Source organism: Ailuropoda melanoleuca, chromosome 13 (genome assembly GCF_002007445.2).
Source record: "Ailuropoda melanoleuca isolate Jingjing chromosome 13, ASM200744v2, whole genome shotgun sequence".
Classification (NCBI taxonomy): domain Eukaryota; kingdom Metazoa; phylum Chordata; class Mammalia; order Carnivora; family Ursidae; genus Ailuropoda; species Ailuropoda melanoleuca.
In genome coordinates, this window is record NC_048230.1 from 78,225,448 (window position 1) to 78,245,868 (window position 20,421).

Consider the following 20,421-nt stretch of genomic DNA (forward strand, 5'->3'; position numbering starts at 1 on the left):
GGCTCCCCGCTTCGTACCTCGATACTCAGCGCTGGAGATGTTCATTTGTAGAGATCCAGATGTATCTTCCTGCGTCTCAGGCTGATTCCGTGGATATTCCTGCTGGTCTGGTACCTATCCAGCTCAACTCAGGGGACCGGCTGAAAAAGGTGTCCCCTACTCCTCCGCCATCTTAACCTCCCTCGACCTCCTCCCAACTTCTTATAAAGGAATAATATTCTATATCATTTAATCACTTAAACAGTCTAGAATCAACTCTCTTCATTCTTCAGGCCAAACCTTAATACCTTCCTGGACTGATTATTTGAATCTAAATTTACAAATGAACTTAGGGCATAGGCAGGCCTGACCTGATTTCTTGAACTTAAAGTTAACCTCAAAGATAAAATTCAAAAACTCTTTATGCTGAGAAGATATTCCAGTGGTCTTTCAATAGGCTCACACTCAACCTGCGTTCTCCATAACTCCACTTGAGAACCACCCAGGATCTCATGGTGTTCTCCCTACAAAAACCTCACACTCATGTGGCTCTAAAATACACCACTAGAACAATCTAGCACTAGACAGTAGATGGGAGAAGTATATTTATATCCAGCCAAATTTATATCCAAAGTCAAATCCTTTTAGGCCAGACCATCAGGGCCATGTTGGTTAGCAAAAAGATTAATGTGACCTAATGAATGACATATCTGAGTTCTAGCCCCACCTGCGGAGTTAACACCAGCAGTCAGATCTCAAATATAAGCCACAACATGAAGTAAGCATGTCTGCAACAAAATAAAATCAAGCCTCCTTCGCTACTTGGAGTACAGCTTTGTCATAAGTTATATATCAATATATAAAAACAATTGCTAACATTTTAAGCTTATTTTTAAAAAGGACTTACTAAAGAGCTGAAATGCATTATACAATGCAAGGACAGACTTTAAGATAATCTAACCTCAACGTCTGCCCTTTATATAAATTTTTAGTAATCATCAATTATTCCTATCATACAGTGTTTAGAAACTTTGTGATTAATATATAGCACAATGGCTTTTAAGAACTTCTTAATTAGAGTTTAAAGCTTAATCAAATTGATCAAGTGTGGGTAAAAAGAAAGATTAAAAAATTATGTAAAAGAGTAAAACACTGCCAAAACACTTATAGTTGCCTATGTGGTTAAGTAAATAAATTTATTATTTCAATTCTTACCTAAAACACACAGACACCTACTAGGTACAAATTTTCATACCTAAAGAAGACAAAGTAATGTGCTTTCCATCTTATTTTTTTCCCATAATAATGACTGTGTTTTTTATCTACATTATCTCACAAAATCCACCTTAGGATAACCAGAGTGTATGTATAAGCAGCAGGTCAGGATTAGAGGTTCAACTGGAGGATATGAACAGGAAAAAAATCATCTTGTTCACTCAAGGAACAAATTCACAGGTTTGGCCTTATCACCACAGTGTTCCCATCAAGTAAACAATGTGTGAAATCACTGCTGACTTGGTTGACTTGGAAATTGACTATGAATTCATGTAAGGTCTCCAATTCTTCTTTCATTACTGCCTATATTCCAGGTAGCACACATCATCAGAATATTTAAGGCTAGGATTAGGAGATAATAATTTAATGAACTTTCCATTATATCTCAAATTACCACTGAAAGTAGTATCAAAAAAAGTAACTGCTTAGATTATACACAAAATGATATTTGTTTATGCATTTTTTCTTTCTTGACTGCTTTCTAGTTTTGCATAAAACCCACGTAGCTTTAAAGAAAGGGAAAAAAATGGCATTATCTCTTACCAGACCCATGAAAAGGCCAAAAATCAAGGTAGCCATGACGAAAAAGACATAAGAACACCAAGCAGGAATTCCAAGGGTCACTGTGAAATAGTTGTGAAGATGCTGTAACCAGAAGAAAAAAATAAAATATTTACTTATTACCAAACATGTTTGAATCTCCCTCTCTAGCTAGAACTCAAGTCTACAAACTGTTTTTACATGTATGAGTTCCCACAAAGTTCACCCAATCTGCATTTATGTGATTCTTCAAGGACAAGTCGAATTTTACAACACTGAAAATCGGAGAGTAATAATCAAGGTCATATCTAGTAAGAGTTATATTTCTTTGTTCATAATTGAGTAGAACTCTAACAGAATAGAATAGTTTTTCTAGCCCCTTCTTTTATCATGACAGATTCTTTTTGGTCATTCTCCCCTAAGAATTCCATATACATCAATTTTTACTCATCGTGTAACATCCATAAAAAAAATTAAACTTCTTTGGCTTTTGTCAATTTTTAAGTGGAACTAAATTACTACTTACAGAACATCGATCACTTAAAATGTCTCCATACTGGGGTGCCTGGCCGACTCCATTGGTTAAATGTCCGACTCTTGATTTTGGCTTAGGTCACAATCTCAGGATTGTGACATGGAGCCCCGTGGTAGGCTCTGTGCTGGGTGTGGAGCCTGCTTATATTCTCTCTCCCTCTCCACCCTCACTCCTTCCCTCTTTAAATTCACTCATTCATTAAAATAAAATAAAAGGTCTCCATACTTCCTTTTCCTAATCAGATCAACCCTACCCATCCTCTATAACTTGCCTAAATCACCATAAAACTGAAAACATAATATTAGACAGACGAAAGTTTTTCTAGTTAATTGATTATGAATAAATGAAATTCCATCAGTCTTTGAGTAGAGCTCATATCCCTTCATGCTTACTGTTCCCTGAGACCTGCTTTGACGTCAAACACTTAAAAAATGAGTGAAGAGTACCTTTGCTAAAAATTGTTTACGTGCAAAGTCATGCAGGTGGAGTCAAGTCCCACTTAAATGAGGACCTGCAGCAGCCATGTGTCACCATGGTGGCTTAGTGATCATCTGTGTTAGGCCCTTACAGCTCCAAAACCAGTCATTCACTATAATCCAAGCACTTACTGGGCACATGATGAATGGCTCCAAGCTCAGTGCCCCTGGCAAGCAGGGATTACAACTGAATGACTTGCCTGGAACTGATGAGGTGGATGAAAATGACTCCTAGTTTCTATTTTAATTTAATATTTCTCAAAATCCAAATTACTCAAGTTATCTCCCACTGGTTTCTCAGTTTATAAATGTCAATACAATTAAATAATATCTTTTATTCTGGCTTAATTCTGAATGATAAACCAACAAACAAAAAAGCTTGTTAATGGTCTAGAATAATCTGAGATCTCCTCTCTCCAATTACTTATTCAGTAGAAGAGACAGATCTAAAGACTCAGCAAATACTTTACATACTTACGTATGCAAAGTGTTCAATAAATATTTATTGACTTAAAAAAAGATACTAGCATAACCTTCAATTATTCATAGGAAATGCAAACAACTCGTGATTTGTAAAACTATCATCCATCCTCCGTTGATGGCATTGGTCATCATTTTCTCTTTAGCTGGGCAATTTTTTATTAAGTAACCTAGGCGAATAGGTATTTGGGATATCAAAAGGTTGCTTCATTCAAACTCTGTTCAGTATAAGTTCTAAAATGTATCATACAGTTCTCCACTTTGGAAAATTCTATGTATTCATAGTTTATGCTTTTCTTGATGACTCAGTGCCACCATCAGGATTAAACTCTGAAATGTGCCAAAGAATTGGAAGATAGGGAAAGCCAGACTGGCTTTGTGCCGACCCATAGAAGTGTGTATTCGGGAACTTGTTTTATAAATATTATCCATCCATATGGCTAGAATGAATAATGTCCAGTTATAAGTCCTTCTGCATAGTGCCTTACACCCTTTCTGCAAAATAAATGATTAAAGTAACCCTTAAGAAATTTTCTACGTTATTTTCTGGAATTCAGTAAGCATATGACTTTGAATCATTGCATTCTGGGTCACACGCTTCTTAGTACATTCAAAATATCCTCTATTGTAGGACGCTCTGCTTCAATTTTCTCAAATCAACTTAAAGGATTTATTNCTCTTTAAAGGATTTATTTGAACCTCTTAGAGAAACCCTGCCATCTCGTGGTCTTTTAGTTGATTAATACTAAAGCCTCATTAAACAAGTTGTGTTTTCACAACTGCAGACATAAATCTTTATCTGTTTACTTTGTCTGAGTTCACAATGGTTTTAGAACACCTTTAGAACAACCTTAAGTGTTGGGGTTTGTGGCTAATGCCACTTGAAGTCTTGCTGTATATATGTTTTCAAGTAAAATAACTGATTCAAACTGATCTAACTCAGTTTTAGATTCCTGTTTCTGCTTCTTTAACTGCCAGGCAATGTGACAGTTTTCATTTGTGGAAAATACTGATCCTTGTTCAATATTATATGTGCTCATTATAAGGAAGCATCTTACTCTGTTACCTTAAAATGCACAAAAATATCACCTAATGGGCCTGACAACTTATACAGTACTATTGTAATAGATAATGGACTTAAGAGCTAGCTTTTGGCTATATACGGATTTGAGTGAAAGACTAAATGAAGACACAATTACAGTAGAATAAATGAGAAGAACATTCTACCCAGTGGTCAGATGGATTTAAGGTATGGAGCAAAGCCAAAGTATCCATGGACAGAGGTAGAGCTTTCTCTCTCCAGAGAGCCCAGTACTCCCTCTGGGAACTGAACTACTGCAGGTCAGATTCAATACTGCCCAAGGGCACCCACTCAGCGAGCCCAGTGCTGCACAGTCTCATTCAGAGCTGGGCTGGCCCTGAATGACAGAGAACCTTTTGGATTTAGAACCCGCCAATGTCACAGGATATACTCTGAGGAGTTTTGGGACAAACCCAATATCCCTTTCAAACACAGATCAGAATCCTCAAAACATCTTCCCTGTGTGGAACAGCTCAGAAAGACTTTCTCTAGTAATGGCCAGGGGTTCAGTTCACCTTCCATGTTTTACCCTTTCAACACTTGCAATGAGACACAACCTTGCGGCCTCTTGTAGGCATTAAGAGAGGTATTTTGTGGGTGTGCACCATCTCACTGTAATATGGTTCTAGATAATTTTACAAGGAAAAAACCTCAAAACGGTAAGAGGAGAGATGCCGCTACCTAAAACACAGGGGGATGTTTGGAGAGTTTTAAAATATATTCTTGTTAAGTGTCGGCATGGATGTGGAGAAAAAGGAACATCATGCACTGTTGATGGGAATGCAAACTGGTGCAGCCACTGTGGAAAACACCATGGAAGTTCCTCAAAAAGTTAAAAATGGAATTACCATGTGATCCAGTAATTTCACTACAGGGCATTTACCCAAAGAATATGACACACTAATTGGAAAAGATATATGCACCCTATGTTTATTGCAGCATTATTGACAATAGCCAAATTATGGAAGAAACCTAAGTGTTCATCGACAGATGAATGGATAAAGAAGATGTGGTATATATGCACAATGGAATATTACTCAGCCATAAAAAATGAAATCTTGCCATTTGCAACAACATGGATAGATCTAGAGTGTATATAATGCTAAGTGAAATAAGTTAATCAAAGACAAATATCATATGATTTCATTCATGTAGAATTTAAGAAACAAAACCAACAAACAAACAAAAAAAGAGAAACCAAAAAACCGACTCTTAACTGTAGAGAACAAACTAGTGGTCACCAGAGCAGAGCTGGGTGAAGGGATGGGTGAAATAGGTGGTGGGGATTAAGAGTACACTTAACATGATGAGCACTGCGTAATACATAGAATTGTTGAGTCACTATATTGTGCACCGGAAACTAATATAGCACCGTTTGCTAATATACTGGAATTACAATTTTTAAAAAAGTATTCCCACTTTGAAAAAAACACTTTCTTGTTATTCTCCAGTCTAAACACTCATGGCCTTTAATTCTCATTGTGAGGTATTTATAAAGCCTTAAATCTTCTCCATCCATACAGACTGTCCTCCCAAGGACGCAGCCTACCTCACTGCCTGCATCCCTGCATAACGACAGTGGCACTGAGGTGAGGGAAGTTACATACTGTATTAGCTCACGAGCAGCACAAATTCACCAAATCAAATCAAATAATATTAAAATGCATTCAGATATTAAACCTAGTTAGTAAAAATACACATTGTACAAGTGTCATAGAATCCTATTTTAATCCTGCTATCAGCCTACATTTAAAAAATAAGACGAATAAAAAGACAAAGCATTCCTTATTGACTAGTGAAAGGTAAAAAGTAAAATAATGATGACAGCAATGATTAATGAATACAACTAACAAGAAATAGCTATCAAGTACTGACTAGGTGCAGGTTCTATGTGAAGTACTCCAAGTGTTCTAGTGACAACAGTTTATAGCAGGGAAAACTCATGGGTTCAGAAAAACACACACAGGGTGGAGAACAATGGGTTGTCTCTCTGGAAGAGAGAAACATAATACCTTCCTTCACCATTGTAGTCAACTGTGAAAAAAGATGAGAAGACAGAAAGGCTGGAAAGTCTCTCCAGACATGGGCCACAGACATGTCAGCCCCAGGATTCCTAACCCCGACTGTGGTGTCAGACTTGGTGACAGTGCTTCCCAAGTTCAATTTCCTGTGTGTTGCTTTCATGGCATTAGCCACACCCTGTACTATCCTTTAGATTATTAACATTTTTCATTAAATTGAGTAACTTCTTTTAAGCTGAATTTCAAAGAAATTTTATATTGCTACTATAAATATAAAATCAGTACCAATTCTACAGCTAGAAGATGTCTATCCACTCTTTGAGAAACTTCTTGAGTTCTGTACATCTTCCAGGCGCCAGTGACTCTTATGAGGTAGGCAAATGTCAAGACTATATATGAGGATGGGTGTTATAGCTAAAGTGGCAGTGACTTCTATGAGTTTACATAAAAATTTTTAAAAAATGGTGGATACCATCATGACCGGATTGGAAAGACAATCTGAATTTTAGTGATGGATAGAACATTTGAGATTACCCACCCTTCCCCCACATTGTGGTACCAGGTGACAGCAGGAAGCTCACAGGATCTGGCTTATAACACTATTCAAGGAACTTCTTCACCTCATGGGTTTAGTCAAGCAAGAACATATGGGAAGTTGGTGTAGAGTTAAGAGAGCCAAATGCAGAATACATCAAAACCCCTGAGTTCATGGGAACTCAGCTGTGTGGGTGTCTCCTCACCAAGCAATTCTGACATCCTGAGGACAAGCTCTTATTTCCAGGATGCCAGATCCAGCAAGCTGGCTTCATTCTGAAAGCAGAAACTCAAGGACTTTAAGGACTAGTTCAATAGGCTCATCTTATAGATACTGTTCTTATTTTTACTTTATTTTTTTCATTACAGAAAAAAAAATAATACAGAGAAAGATAAGAGATTTTTGTAAAAATCAGCCATAATTTCAGCATCAGAGATAGCTATTGTTGACATCTGATTAATCTCTTCCAGGCATTTTCCTGTATACACATTAAAAACTCCACACGAACATAACATTACACACACTGTTTGGTTATCTTCTCCCCCACTTAATAACATGCAATTTTCCCTATAGAAGTATTACAGCTAACCAGCCACTCATCCAGGGGAGACTGCTGCTGAAGAAATGCTGACTTCTATCTGTCTTTGTACCCACAGCATCACAGTAGGATAAAAGAGATTGTGGATGGACATCAATAACCTCGCCTCACTGGCATTAGCCACTCTGTGTCTTTCCTTCTTCCCTCTTTTGATCTTCTTTCTTGGAGACATTACACTCATTTAGTTCTAGCCATGTTTTTTCCCTCTCTCTCTCTCACCACATGCTATATTTCTTTTGTTCACTGTTAATATGGTTGCACTACAGTTTTATATTGTCTAGACATGAGTTATAAACAGACTATGTTCCCCACAATTATACATTCATCATTGATGAAAGGATCCTGGGCAAGGGAGAAGGACTGGCTAAATAAGCTGAGCGAGCTGGGTAGTCAGCTAGAAGGACTTGCTTAGCAAGTGGTTCTTTAGGTGCAACCAGGCAAGGCTGCACCTCAAAGTTGAAGTGGGACCCTGACAGACAGCCAAGGATTGAGTCTCACCAGGCTGAAAATCACGTCCTCTGTGAATGAGAGGACAAGGTCTAGATTATAGAAACAGGTTGTGAGAGCCCTTCCCAGAGACTACATGGAAGGCTGGAAACTTGTTTCTAAGAAAAGAAGAAACTACGAAAGTTGTCAAGAGGCTTGGGGAAGGCTAGATGCTGATACAGAGGGTGATACCAGATTTCTCTCACAGATTTTTAAGGTAACGAATACACACACATGAAGAGATCAAAATAACCTACAAACCTACCACTTATGTTCTTTTAGTCATATTACCCGCTGCTATACACACACACACACACACACACACACACACACACACACACAATCTACAGTTAGGGCAAATACATTAGTGATGCCAATAAATATAAATGGACTAAATTTATCATTTAAAAGAATTATTTCTTGCTATATGCTTTTTACAAGACTCGTTTAAAACATAACAACAATAAAAAGGTTGAAAGTGGAAAAACATTCCAGGCAAAAACTGAACAAAAAGAAAAAAATACGAGTATTAATATTAGATAAAAGTGACTCTGTAGAATGTAAAATGTAATTGTGTGTCAAATTTAACAATTTATCCTATAAACCTATCTTCTTTTGTTCCCTGTTTAGATATCTGGAAAGACATGCTAAGTATACATATGTATATAAATATCATATATATCTACTTTTATTGAAGAGTAAGGAGAACATCTTCCTTCATTGGAATATCTGGGTGGCTCAGTTGGTTAAGCATCTGCTTTTGGGTCAGGTCATGATCCCAGGGTCCTGGAATCAAGGCCTGAGTTTTGTCCCTGTGCTCAGTGGGGAATCTTCTCCCTCTCCTTTTGTCTCTTCCCCCCGTTTGGGCCCTCTCTCTCTCCCACTCACTCTCTATCAAATAAATAAAATCTTTAAAAAAAAAAAAAAAGGAAGAACATCTTCATTGGTTATTCAGAGATGTATCATATTCTATTCTCCAAATTGCCCTTTCTTTTCAGTCTGATGCATACCCACAGAATCTGCATGCTGCCCACGCTGGAGCACTGTGCATATAAAGATAAAACAGCCACCCCTGGCCTTGATGCAACAATGCCACACATTGTAATTATTCGCATGATAAAATGAAAAACTAACTCCTTACCTAAGCTCTTGTTTATCAGAGCACAAAATGCCAAGTTATATGAGGTCGAAGAAATTATTTTTCTCCCCAGATACTATATTAAAATACACCTCTTAACAATGCATGAAAGTCATGACCAACTTCTATCTAAGCTCTTCTTTAGTACCACTAAACAAATTCATCTCTTGACCTGCATTTATCACAGGTTCTATGCCAAGATCGTGCTCTTTTGATTCCTGACATCCATCTATTACGATTATCCTGTTGAATTAGACATTACAAGGCTACAAGATTCTCAAATGGCTATCAGAATATATGAGTCTGTCAACCTTTAGTGTCAACATATTGCAAAAGGCAAAATCCTTACTCTCAATTCCCAATCGGCAATTCATAATTCTCAAAGCCTAAATAAACTTCTCATCAGTGTTAAGAAAATAGTAGAAGGAAACCATATAAAACATACTATCTTGAGAGAGGGAAAATCCCAGTTACTGTTTAATATCATACACCAGTGCCCCAAAAACAGTTAACAAACTTTAACTAAGAAATACTGAATCCAAGTGACAAACTTAGTTTCTGTTCTTAAAAAATCCTGAAGTTAGTATTCCATCTCACAAGGCAGAAAATAAAGTATAACTGAAAAACTGGGACAAAAAATTCTTAAATTTTCCTGAACATATATCAGTGTGTATGAGAAACAGAAGAAGAGTCTCCATGAACTCCTTGAATATTAAATTTCAAATATTACATTATGACTTAGAATCATAGCCTTGAAAAGACATATATAAGGACTCACTTCTAAAGATTTTTTGAAATACTTTAAGGATATGTATTTAATTCCACAAGCAAGTTTGTTAAATTTGGCAGAATTTAGCCCACCCTACACATACAGGGAAGTAAAAGATTATGTAACACATTCAAGATTATATAATTGTTCAACATTTTAACCTAAATAACAGTTCTAACTCACTAAAATGACTCAGTGAAACGATAAAATTGCTTATAGTATGGGCGCTCGAACTTTTTCTTAAAGGGCCAGAGAGTAAATATCTTAGGCTCGTGGGCCACGTGGTCTCAATTTCAGCTACTCAACTCTACCACTATAGCACGAAAGCAGTTCTAGATAATAGGTAATCAATGAACATGGCTGTGTTCCAATAAAAATTTACTTATAAAAACATGTGGCCAGCCCCCAAGCTATAGTTTGCTGATCCCTGACACACACAGTCACTTTCAGGCTTAGATAATCTTTGACCTGTAGGGAGATTATGACAATGGGAAAATAAGATGAAGTAAAACCACATAAGCCCTTTCAGCTTTGATAAAGGGATTCATCATTGATCTAAGAAAATATGACTTTGACATAGTAGCTACAGATCTTTGTTCAATTTATGCCCTTCTACACATGGACACAAATCTACTGGGGACCACATGAGAGCAGTTGTGTGGCTTAAGAAGAAAAGTGACATTATAATAGTATTTGTAAGTGTTTACTTTCCTGTTGTTTAGAAGCTACGTTTTTACTCTTTAAAAACCTCTCTGCAAAGATAATCGCAAAAAGTATATTTAAGATTACTCACCCATATTTTGCCAGAGATGCTAAAAAGACCAGCCATTCCAGACATCCTAAAAAAAAAAAAATGAATAAATGAAGAGAAGGAGAACGACTGGTGATGTATACTATGAGAAAACAAGGGGGGCCTGGGTGGCTCAGTTGGTTAAGCACCCAACTCTTGATCTCAGCTCAAGTCTCAATCTCACAGCTGTAAGCTCAAGCCCCGTATTGGGCTACAGGCTGGGTGTGGGGCCTACTTTAAAACAACAACAACAACAACAACAAACCAAAACCAAAACTCGGGTCACAGATCTGCCCCTTCACTTTTTGCAATCTGTTGCCCTCTCTTCTGGATTCTCTTCCATTCACATAAAGCTTGGATTCCATAGCCTTCATTTCAATTCCTCTGTTATAAACACATTCAAACCCCTGGCCCTTTCTCCCTCCATTGTACATACCTGGCAAAAACCCCAACCCTGGGTAGCTGCATGTCTCCAGGGAAAACCACATGACCAGCTGATTGCTCTCCCTTCCCAGTCACAAACCTCAGAGAGCACTCAATACTGCATTGTTTGAGGCTCTATCCGAGATGATAGCTCATGTCTTTTCCCTCTCTTCAGACCCCTTCCACACCCTCCCCTCCTCATGCATGCTCAGCTAACAGATACTCCTTGTACGTCACTGCAAAATCAGAAGCCTTTATGTGATCTGTCTTATCTTCCCACCACCAAATCTGAGGCTGGTGTATACCTGGTCCACCTCCTCGTGTTATGACAGCAAAAGTAGATCTGGCCTAGAGCGGCCTAATCCCTCCCCTTGTGCCATGGATCCTAGCCCTTGGTCTTGTTAATGACTTGCTTCTCTCTGCCATCTCTCTTCCTGTATTAGCGATTTTTCCCTTTCTGTGGGATCATTTTTTTCTGCATGAAAACATGTTCTACCCTCTCTTATCTTTTAAAAAGTGCATTCTTGGATTTCATATGGCTCTCCAGCTTCACAAACTTCTCTAAAGAGGAGTCTATGCTTACAGTTTAGTCTTCTTCACCGTACCTTTAACCATTCAAATTTGGCTTCTGTCCTCACTACTGTACTATCACTATTTGTGATAAGGCCATGATGACCTCTCATTGCTTCATCCAACATCTCTGTCTGACTCGATCTTATATCACCCCTTGGTAACATGGAACACAAGTGACTACTCCCCTTTCTTGAGTACCCCTTGCTTAGCTTCTAGGAAGGACCCCTGATGGTCCTCCTGCCTCATTGGTACCCATTTTCAGTTTCCTTTTGCTGACTCCTTCCCTACCCATCTCCTTATTTGGGGATGTCTCTTGTCTCAGTCCCTAGCACTTTCCTCTTTTTCCCCTCTTTCTAGGTGATTCCCTCCCTTCTAAGGTTTAAATACCATCTACATACTTTATATTTGTGTTCCTGAATTCTCCATGGAGACCCATCTCCATATACCCAACCTGAAAGCTCTAGAAGGAAGTCTGCATCTCAAACTCACCATGTCCAACACTGAGCCCTTGCTTTTCCCTTGTTCAAAGCAGTAACTGATACCAAGACCCACCAAGTACTTAAAACAGAAACCCAGGAGATTTTTTTGTGAATCTTTCCTCTCTTGCACCCTAGCCAAGTTGACATTCAAAGCATATTTCAAATTCTCTCAATTCCCACTGCTGCCGCCCTACTAGGCACTACCTCCACCCTTAGGCTGGACACAGCAACAGCCTTCTCATTGTGTCACCTCTTCTATTTGTGCCCTCTCCAACCTCTCCTCCCAAGAGCCATCTTCTAATTGTGCACTGATACATTCAAGTTCCAAACCAAGGCTGCAGACCTCTGTGATCTGATCCCTGCCTGCCTCTTTTCTTAGCGTTTACCACTCCCCTTCCTTTTCTCTGTGCTCAACCTTGGCCATCTTTCTGCTCCTTTGCACCATGAGCTCTTTCCAGATGGGGGACTATGGCCATGCTATACCCATTCTTGGGAATACTCCTCCCCATGCTCTTTACCCAGCTAGGTCATTCCATCCTTCAGCCCTCCCTGCTGCTTCACCTTTCATTCGATGGAGGCCCATCCCCCCAGTTAGTCCCTGCCTTAGTAAAGATTTGTTGGTTTTTAATAGTAGTTATCCAGATTAAGATTCTTTATATCCCTAGTTTTTTTTTTTTTTTCTTAATCTGTCTTACTTTAAGTTACCTAAAGATAGCAAAGGGACCAACTCTGTCTTGCTCACTGTTGAATATCTAGCACCTAGAACAGCATCTGGCATAAAATCAGGGCTCAAATATTTGTAGAACGAAACGCCAGAGGTGAGCTGCTTTAATTTTTTTTTTTTTTTTAATTCGAGAGACAGCACAAGCGGGGTGGGGGCAGAGGAAGAAGCAGACTTCCCGCCAAGCAGGGAGCCCTATGTGGGGCTCAATCCCAGGACCCTGGGATCATGACCTGAGCCGAAGGCAGACTCTTAACTGACTGAGCCACCCAGGCGCCTCAGTGAACTGCTTTTAGAGCAAGCTCTTTATTTCCTGGGTATTATATAAATGCTACTGGATGATTTATTCCTGAAATATTGCATAATTTGATTCTACTTCAAGAGCGATATTCCCTATTCTTATATATACTAACATAAACTTAACTACAATTATGACAATTCATTCAAAATTAAAACCAACTGTGAAAAAAGTTAGTATGGTTTGGCCTTATCTACTTCACCAAGAATTATACAGCTTGCCATCATGAACAAAAGTTACTCCCATCTGTGTTCCACTAGGCACCTGAAGACACCATAGGTTTTATTTTCCACACAGATACAAGGAATTCCTTCATAAACTATAATTTAAGAAAGAGTTAACTCTTGTATCTTATCAATAATTTAAACAGAAGAAAGAACAGTAAATGATATTCAATATCATATTTTGTAAAGAGAAAATAGTTGATATGGCTTAGTGCAAAAGTTAGAGAAAAGGCTTTTGCAACCCCTCTGAATCTGGATACCTAATGCCCAGTATGCTAACAACTGGTTGAAACATGCGGGTCATAACCAGAAACACAACATTGGCCCAGCATGGTCATGTGTAGTCTGCGTAATCACAACTGAATATGAAAAAAAATGTACTTTCAAGGCCTATGGGCTGTTTAACTTAATACCTCCTGTTTTATAAATAACACCTTGTCATAAGAAAAATAACAAGTTACGTCAGAGAAGCTGGGGATTTCCAGCCAGTCAGGGGCTCCACTGATTGCCATTTTTTCTCTAAGATATAATTCTGCAGGTCTTCATAGACTCCTGGGCCACGATAACGGCGGAATATCCCATCCTTTGCACTATAAATTAGAAAAACAAACAAATACATTAAAATAACAAGTGTTACAGATAATAAAAATCAAAACAAATACTAGTTTTACATGTGAACTCTACTTTGAATTTTAATTTGGCTCAAATGAAGAAAAAAATTATAGTTAGGCAAAAATATTAATCTATTACAGATTAGATATTTCCCAAATAACAAACGCATTTCACTGCACAATTTGGAACCATAATCAAAGTTCTTGGCAGTGTCTAATCTACCAAGTTACTTTTTATTATTTTTGCTACCAATTATTTCAATTTTTTTCTTACAATGGCAAGACAGTAATTGTTATCAAGCTTTAAAACTTGTATCCAGCTTTCCAAGCTTACGTCATTCAAGCCCCCTCCCCCCACAAAAAAATCAACAAAACACCTTCTATTCTCACAGGCCCCTCAGTCTTTCTCTGACTTTCTCGCCACAGTCCAGCTTCCTGAGGGAAGAGTCTGCACTGGCCATCACTCATTCAGCATTCATGTGATTGGTGGTTCTGTTTCCACAGCTTCATAGAAACTGCTCATATTGGGGCTCTCCAATGACTCTCCAATGCCATATCCACAGAGTACTTTTCTGTCATTTTTCCTTGTCTGTCATCGGCACTGTCCACTACTGAACATCCCCTCCTTCCTCCTTTCCGTTGGCTTTTATGACATGAGCTCCCTTGGCTTCTTCTTATTACTCTGACCACCCCTGCTCAGTTCCTCACTCCCTGTTCTCCTTTGCAGATGTCCTAATGTTGGTCAACCCCAGGTTCTATCCTTGACCTATTTCTCGTTCCATTGTGTATGTTCTCCCTAGATACACTGCAACGTTTGTCTACCTCGATGCTGAGGAATCCCCAATACGTGTCTCCAGTCTAGATCTTTCTTCTGAGCTTTAGATCCTGAAATCAAACTATTACCTAAACTTCTCCATTTGGAATTAACAGGCACTTCATACTGACTTCTCCATTCTGGCCTCTAAAACCTCATCTTATTCTAATGGCTCCTCAATAGCATTTATGAGTTCTACATGGCCCATTGGTAGTCTTCCTTCTTTATGGCTAACTAGTCACCATGTCCCAGTGATCCCACCGCCTAAGTATCTTCCCCTTTCTCTTCCCCTGTCACTACCTGAGTCTCTCTAGCCTTACCACCCAAGATGATCCAACTGCAACCTGTGGGCCAGAACCAGTTACAATCTTCAGAAGGTATCTCATTTTCTCCCAGGCTTTTCCATGACATCTCCTATATCTGGAAAGGCCTTCTCTACCCTGTCTGCCCAACCTAATTCCTACCTTTTGTATCATCGGAGAAACCTTCTTTGACACCCCCACCCCCTCCTACTCACTGTCTGACATTAGGTGCCTTTCCCCTGCTGTACTCTGGGCACCTCTCTCTTCTACCAGCTATGACTCAATGCACACCAGTCTTGCTTTCTTCAAACGTTAAGCTGAATGAGCAATGGTTATGGAAAACAACTTAGAATTCCTGATACACATGTACTGCTTTCGAATCTCTTTTAATGTTTCTAAGTTTCTAATCAGATAATTATTTAAACTTACTGAAAAAATGCTGGAAGAGTAGTGACAAAGAAGCGGCCACTCAAACCTACAAGAGGCATAAAAAAAAAAGTTGGAGGTTAAACTCAGACTACCCCAAGCACCTGACTTACAATGTAAGAACAAGAAGTCTTGAGCCTCTTTTCATGGCCACATTATTAAAATCATTCCAATTATTTAATCACATTTACTTTATTTTTTACGTAAATCATATTTTTATCCACTTTTGTTTACCTACCACTTTCTGGTCACTGACATACATTTTGCTTATCTTTGATGTATTACACTAAAGTTTTCTGGCTTGTTCATTGCTTGGAATAGTATGGTGGCTGAAAGGACAGATGGTAGAGTCATGCAATCTGGGTTAAATACTAAATTCTCCAGTTACCAGCTTTGTGACCTTAAACAAATTATTTAACCTTTCTATAAAATGGGTATATTAAAGCCTGACTGAATTGTTCTGAAGTGAGATTAAATCAGTGTGTTAAGTGCTTAGCACATATTAAAGGACTCAGTAAATTATAGATATCATTATATCAGTTATAGGTTTAAAAAGAATATGAAATAATAAGATCATGTATAATCTTTTCACACTTATAAAATTTGTAATTTCTGTCAAGGAAGTCTACGTACATTAAACAGATTTTTTTCAATTTGTCTTAGCAAACCTTTACTGAACAATAACCACATATCAAGTGCTATACTAGGTACATGTGAAGATAAAGATAAATAAAACCCTTAGTCACTCATCCAATCTTTACTAATTAGCTTCTTTGTTCTAGGGACTGTGATAATAGCTCAAGACACATAGATAAGCAAGAACATGCAGTCTTTGATTTCACAGAAGTTACAGTCTAGTGGCAGAGGGAGAGAATTTAATCAAATAGTCATGACCAGAAACAGAGACGGATGATATCAAGGAAAGGGGCATGCAACAAAAACCTGCATGACGGTAGGAGTAAAGAACAGATCCCTGCTCTTTATTCTTTTTTTTTTTTTTTTTTTTTAAAGATTTTATTTATTTATTTGACAGGATAGAGACAGCCAGCGAGAGAGGGAACACAAGCAGGGGGAGTAGGAGAGGAAGAAGCAGGCTCATAGCAGAGGAGCCTGACGTGGGGCTCGAACCCATAACGCGGGATCACGCCCTGAGCCGAAGGCAGACGCTTAACCGCTGTGCCACCCAGGCGCCCCCCTGCTCTTTATTCTTAACGAAATAATATTTATGTGGGTACCAAGTTTGAGTAAGCCCAGTTCTGGCAAAGAGAAGGAAAGCTAAAGGATCCTCCTACTCCACATGATAAAATGGTAGAGAGGCCACTTTTACATTTCTCATCATTTCTGCCTTTCCCACTGCAGAACAATCTAGACAAAATCAAATCCCTAGTTAAATACAGTGGCTCAAATTTTACATCCCTGTGATGACTTGCAGCTTGAAATACTGAAGGTGTATTTTTAATAACAAGGGATATTGGCTTCTACTCATTTTATAAACTAAATCTGTATTCAGCAAAATAATTTATTGATTGACTGAAGGGTTCTCCATTTTTTCCTCATATCCAACCAAGTAACTCTAAAACACCACTATGGCACTTAAAAGCAAACACAGTATTCGGAAGGCAGTAAAATTCAATGTTACAAAAAGAAACAAAACCTTCATACATTTATGATTGTACATTTTTTTTGTACTGGCAGGAACAGAAACAAAAGTGACCTGAGAAGTCAGCTGAGGTTTGGAATAAGCATCTCTGTCTACAGGGCATTCTCACCTCTAACAGGCTTGGAACTCCACTCTACCCAGGAACAAAGGCATCTTTTACTATAGTTCCAAATCTAAATTGCCAAGGGAAAAAGTAGTGGTGATCCTAAAGGTTTGACAATTATTATATGTTTTGCTTATTACAAACAGTTTCATATCTCACTTCTTTCCTAGCTACAGATTTTTATGACCACCCCAAATCTTACATAAGGACAGTCACAGTGTTAGGGAATTATGCTTTATTTACATAGTCTTTTAAAATGGAATGCACAGGGGCGCCTGGGTGACGCAGTCAGTTAAGAATCTTACTCCTGGTTTCGGCTCAGGTTGTGATCTCAGGATTATGAGATCGATCCCCACATCAGACTATGCGCTCAGTGTGGAGTCTGCTGGATTTTCTCCCTCTCCTTGCACCCCTCCTACTGCTCAAGCTCTCTAAATAAATAAATAAATAAAATATTTTTAAAAATTAAAAATCCTTCATATGTTCTTGGTCATCACTGGCCATGGCAATAGATTAAAAAGTAAATAAACACAAAAAACATTTCATAAAACATAGAAACTTACACAGTACATATAACAATATTTCCAGATTTACAAGCCAACTTGCCTGAAGTCAAACCCCATTACTGTGTCTTATTAGTTTTTAAACTGGGGCAGTAAATTTAAACCATCCGTTTTCTCATAAATGGGCATCATAATTTCTTTCTCAGTATTTTTTAGTGTTAAATGATTTTGTATTTATAAAGCACATAGGATACAGCGTTTGACATAGAATAAGTACTCAATACATGCTAGCTTATATGTTCTATATTTAAATCTCTGATTCAAATTTAGAATAAAGTAGGATGCAATAGAATAATTTAGTGTTAAGTGCTTTGGAAATCATATAGTCTTTTGGATAACATACCTTTACAAACAAATATGCCCATGAAAAAATGAATACAGAGGAAATAAGAAAGAAAACACAGTGATGGATAGTCTCAGAGTTTTCTTTACCTTTCTGGTTCAGACTAAAAGGATGCTCATCCCCAAAACTGTTAGAATAAAGGGTATGAGAACTTTCTGGCTCTTGAGATGAACTGCTGTGCTTTTTTCCATGACTGTCGTACCCATTTACAAGACCATCAATTAAGGTTCATTTAAAATAAAGATCATTAATAAATTGTAATACCTCAAAACTTATTTTATTTGTCAGTATTTCTTCAAATGACAACCCACGGACAATACTAATAAGATCACAGTATCTAACACAGATATGAGTTCAGTTTGATGTCTGGAACCATACACTGTCACTGAGGATGTCTTCAGGACAATCAACAACAAAATCAAGAACAACCAAAGTAGCCCATAGACTATGACGCACTACCAAGTCCTTTGAAGATCTGACACCATAGGAAATTCACCTCAAATAAATGTTATTTCTGAGAGGCTAACAAATGTTAGAAAGGCTTTGGGTCTCATTGCTCCAGAAATGTCTTCTAACCTTTAATATTGATGCTATCAAGTATCCAGGGAGCCTCTCATTACCCGAAAAGTTAAAACATGACCAACTCGGGACAGGGAAGCACCATCTGAGATTGTGGGCTTCAAGGTCTAAAAACAAGGCAAGCATGGATCTTCACAAAGGATTACAACAGCAGGGCGGCAGCTCATTTCAAAGGTTGGCATAATGATTCACTGCAAGAAACCTCAGAGAATGTAAAAGAAACAAGTGCACTCTTAAACTTTAACCGAAAGAGACAGAGTTTGACCACAAGGTCTCCCAACATTCCTGCATGTCTTTTTTACTTTAAGGGGAACTTCTACTTTAAAATGAAGACTGCAACATAAAAAGGGCATTAATCCAAAATGCAGGACAAAATATAATTTCTTACTATCAAGCTCATCTTAAACATGTACAGCAAAAGAAAGAAAAGAATTAAAAGATTACAGAAAGAGAATTTATACCAGGGAACTATATTTTGATATGCAAAAGCACAATAGAATGATTTAAGTTCAATACTTAAAAATGTGGATAGCTGTTAGCTTTGGTTCTACCATTATTAGCTGTGTTACTTTGGGCACGTTACTTAACCTCTCTGAGCCTCAGTTTTCTGAGTAATATAGAGATATAGAGATAAACAGTTCTTCCTAGGGTTGTTATGAAGGTATGTAAGTGCCTAACACAGCTATAGGCTAAAGTAAATGCTTAACTAAATGCTAGTTATTATCACCAAAAGAGTAGCAGAAGGAAAGCAATGAAAAAAAGTAGAACTAACCTTATCTTTGAGACTGAAATAAAGTTGTCAGTATAATACAAAAGACTAATTTTTACAATTATAAAATTAAAATATGAACACTAACTGAAGCACAGTAAACTAAGTTGGCTTTTGCAACTGATCAGTGTTTTAAACACAATGCTTCTTCTTGGCTGTGGTAGGAGTCTGGTTTACCTCTAGTCTAGTGAACTAGCCATCACCCATGGGTGTTCTGTGAGTACCTGCTGTTTTCCTGTCCTTGACTACTAAGCTCATCTGCATGGAACAGAAAGTTTAGGTACATGCTCATTACATTTAATTTCCCGAAGAGCGTGCAACTGATACAGCACCTGGTCTATGCGGTATGAAGCAGGCAATACCATGTAATCTAATCTAAGGCCTTTCCTGTCTTTGACTTCTACATCTCAGCAGCAAAATGCAAAGTATAATCCCTAATCTCTATAATTCTGAAAACTTATTTTCTATTCAAAATACCTACAAAAATCTCTTGTGAGATAAACCAATGGAAGGTTATAGGCATAACTGAAGACTGCAGAAATACTTCAAAAACTCTTGCTTTCACCTCTTTGTAAATTTTACTTACAGGGAAAAGAAATGAAATCATGCTTTACTAGCACTCCTGGCAAGGCAGCCTTAATGAAAGAATATACTAATGGAGATCTGTAACCAAATATAAATCTGTACACAGAAATATCCAGTAAAGTGCTCAATTTGAGGAAAAGTAGTATCATTTCAATGATTTCCCACTGCTCATTCAGGATGTTAGATTTTGTAAAAGTGCAGTAAATACCCAAAGGGCTTTCAAGAATAGGGACAAGCCACCCCGG

The 20,421-nt window shown here is 37.9% G+C and overlaps 1 protein-coding gene across 1 annotated transcript in view; it reads right to left on the reverse strand.

Moving 5' to 3' along the window:
- Nucleotides 1-20,421, reverse strand: part of TMX4 (thioredoxin related transmembrane protein 4) — a 49,732-nt gene that overhangs the window by 14,276 nt on the left and 15,035 nt on the right. The window contains exons 3-6 of the mRNA XM_011234247.3: nt 15,578-15,623; nt 13,883-14,011; nt 10,707-10,752; nt 1,798-1,899 (exon numbers count right to left, since the gene is read on the reverse strand). Coding sequence (XP_011232549.3) covers nt 1,798-1,899; nt 10,707-10,752; nt 13,883-14,011; nt 15,578-15,623 — 323 coding nt within the window. The remainder of the gene's footprint in view (nt 1-1,797; nt 1,900-10,706; nt 10,753-13,882; nt 14,012-15,577; nt 15,624-20,421) is intronic.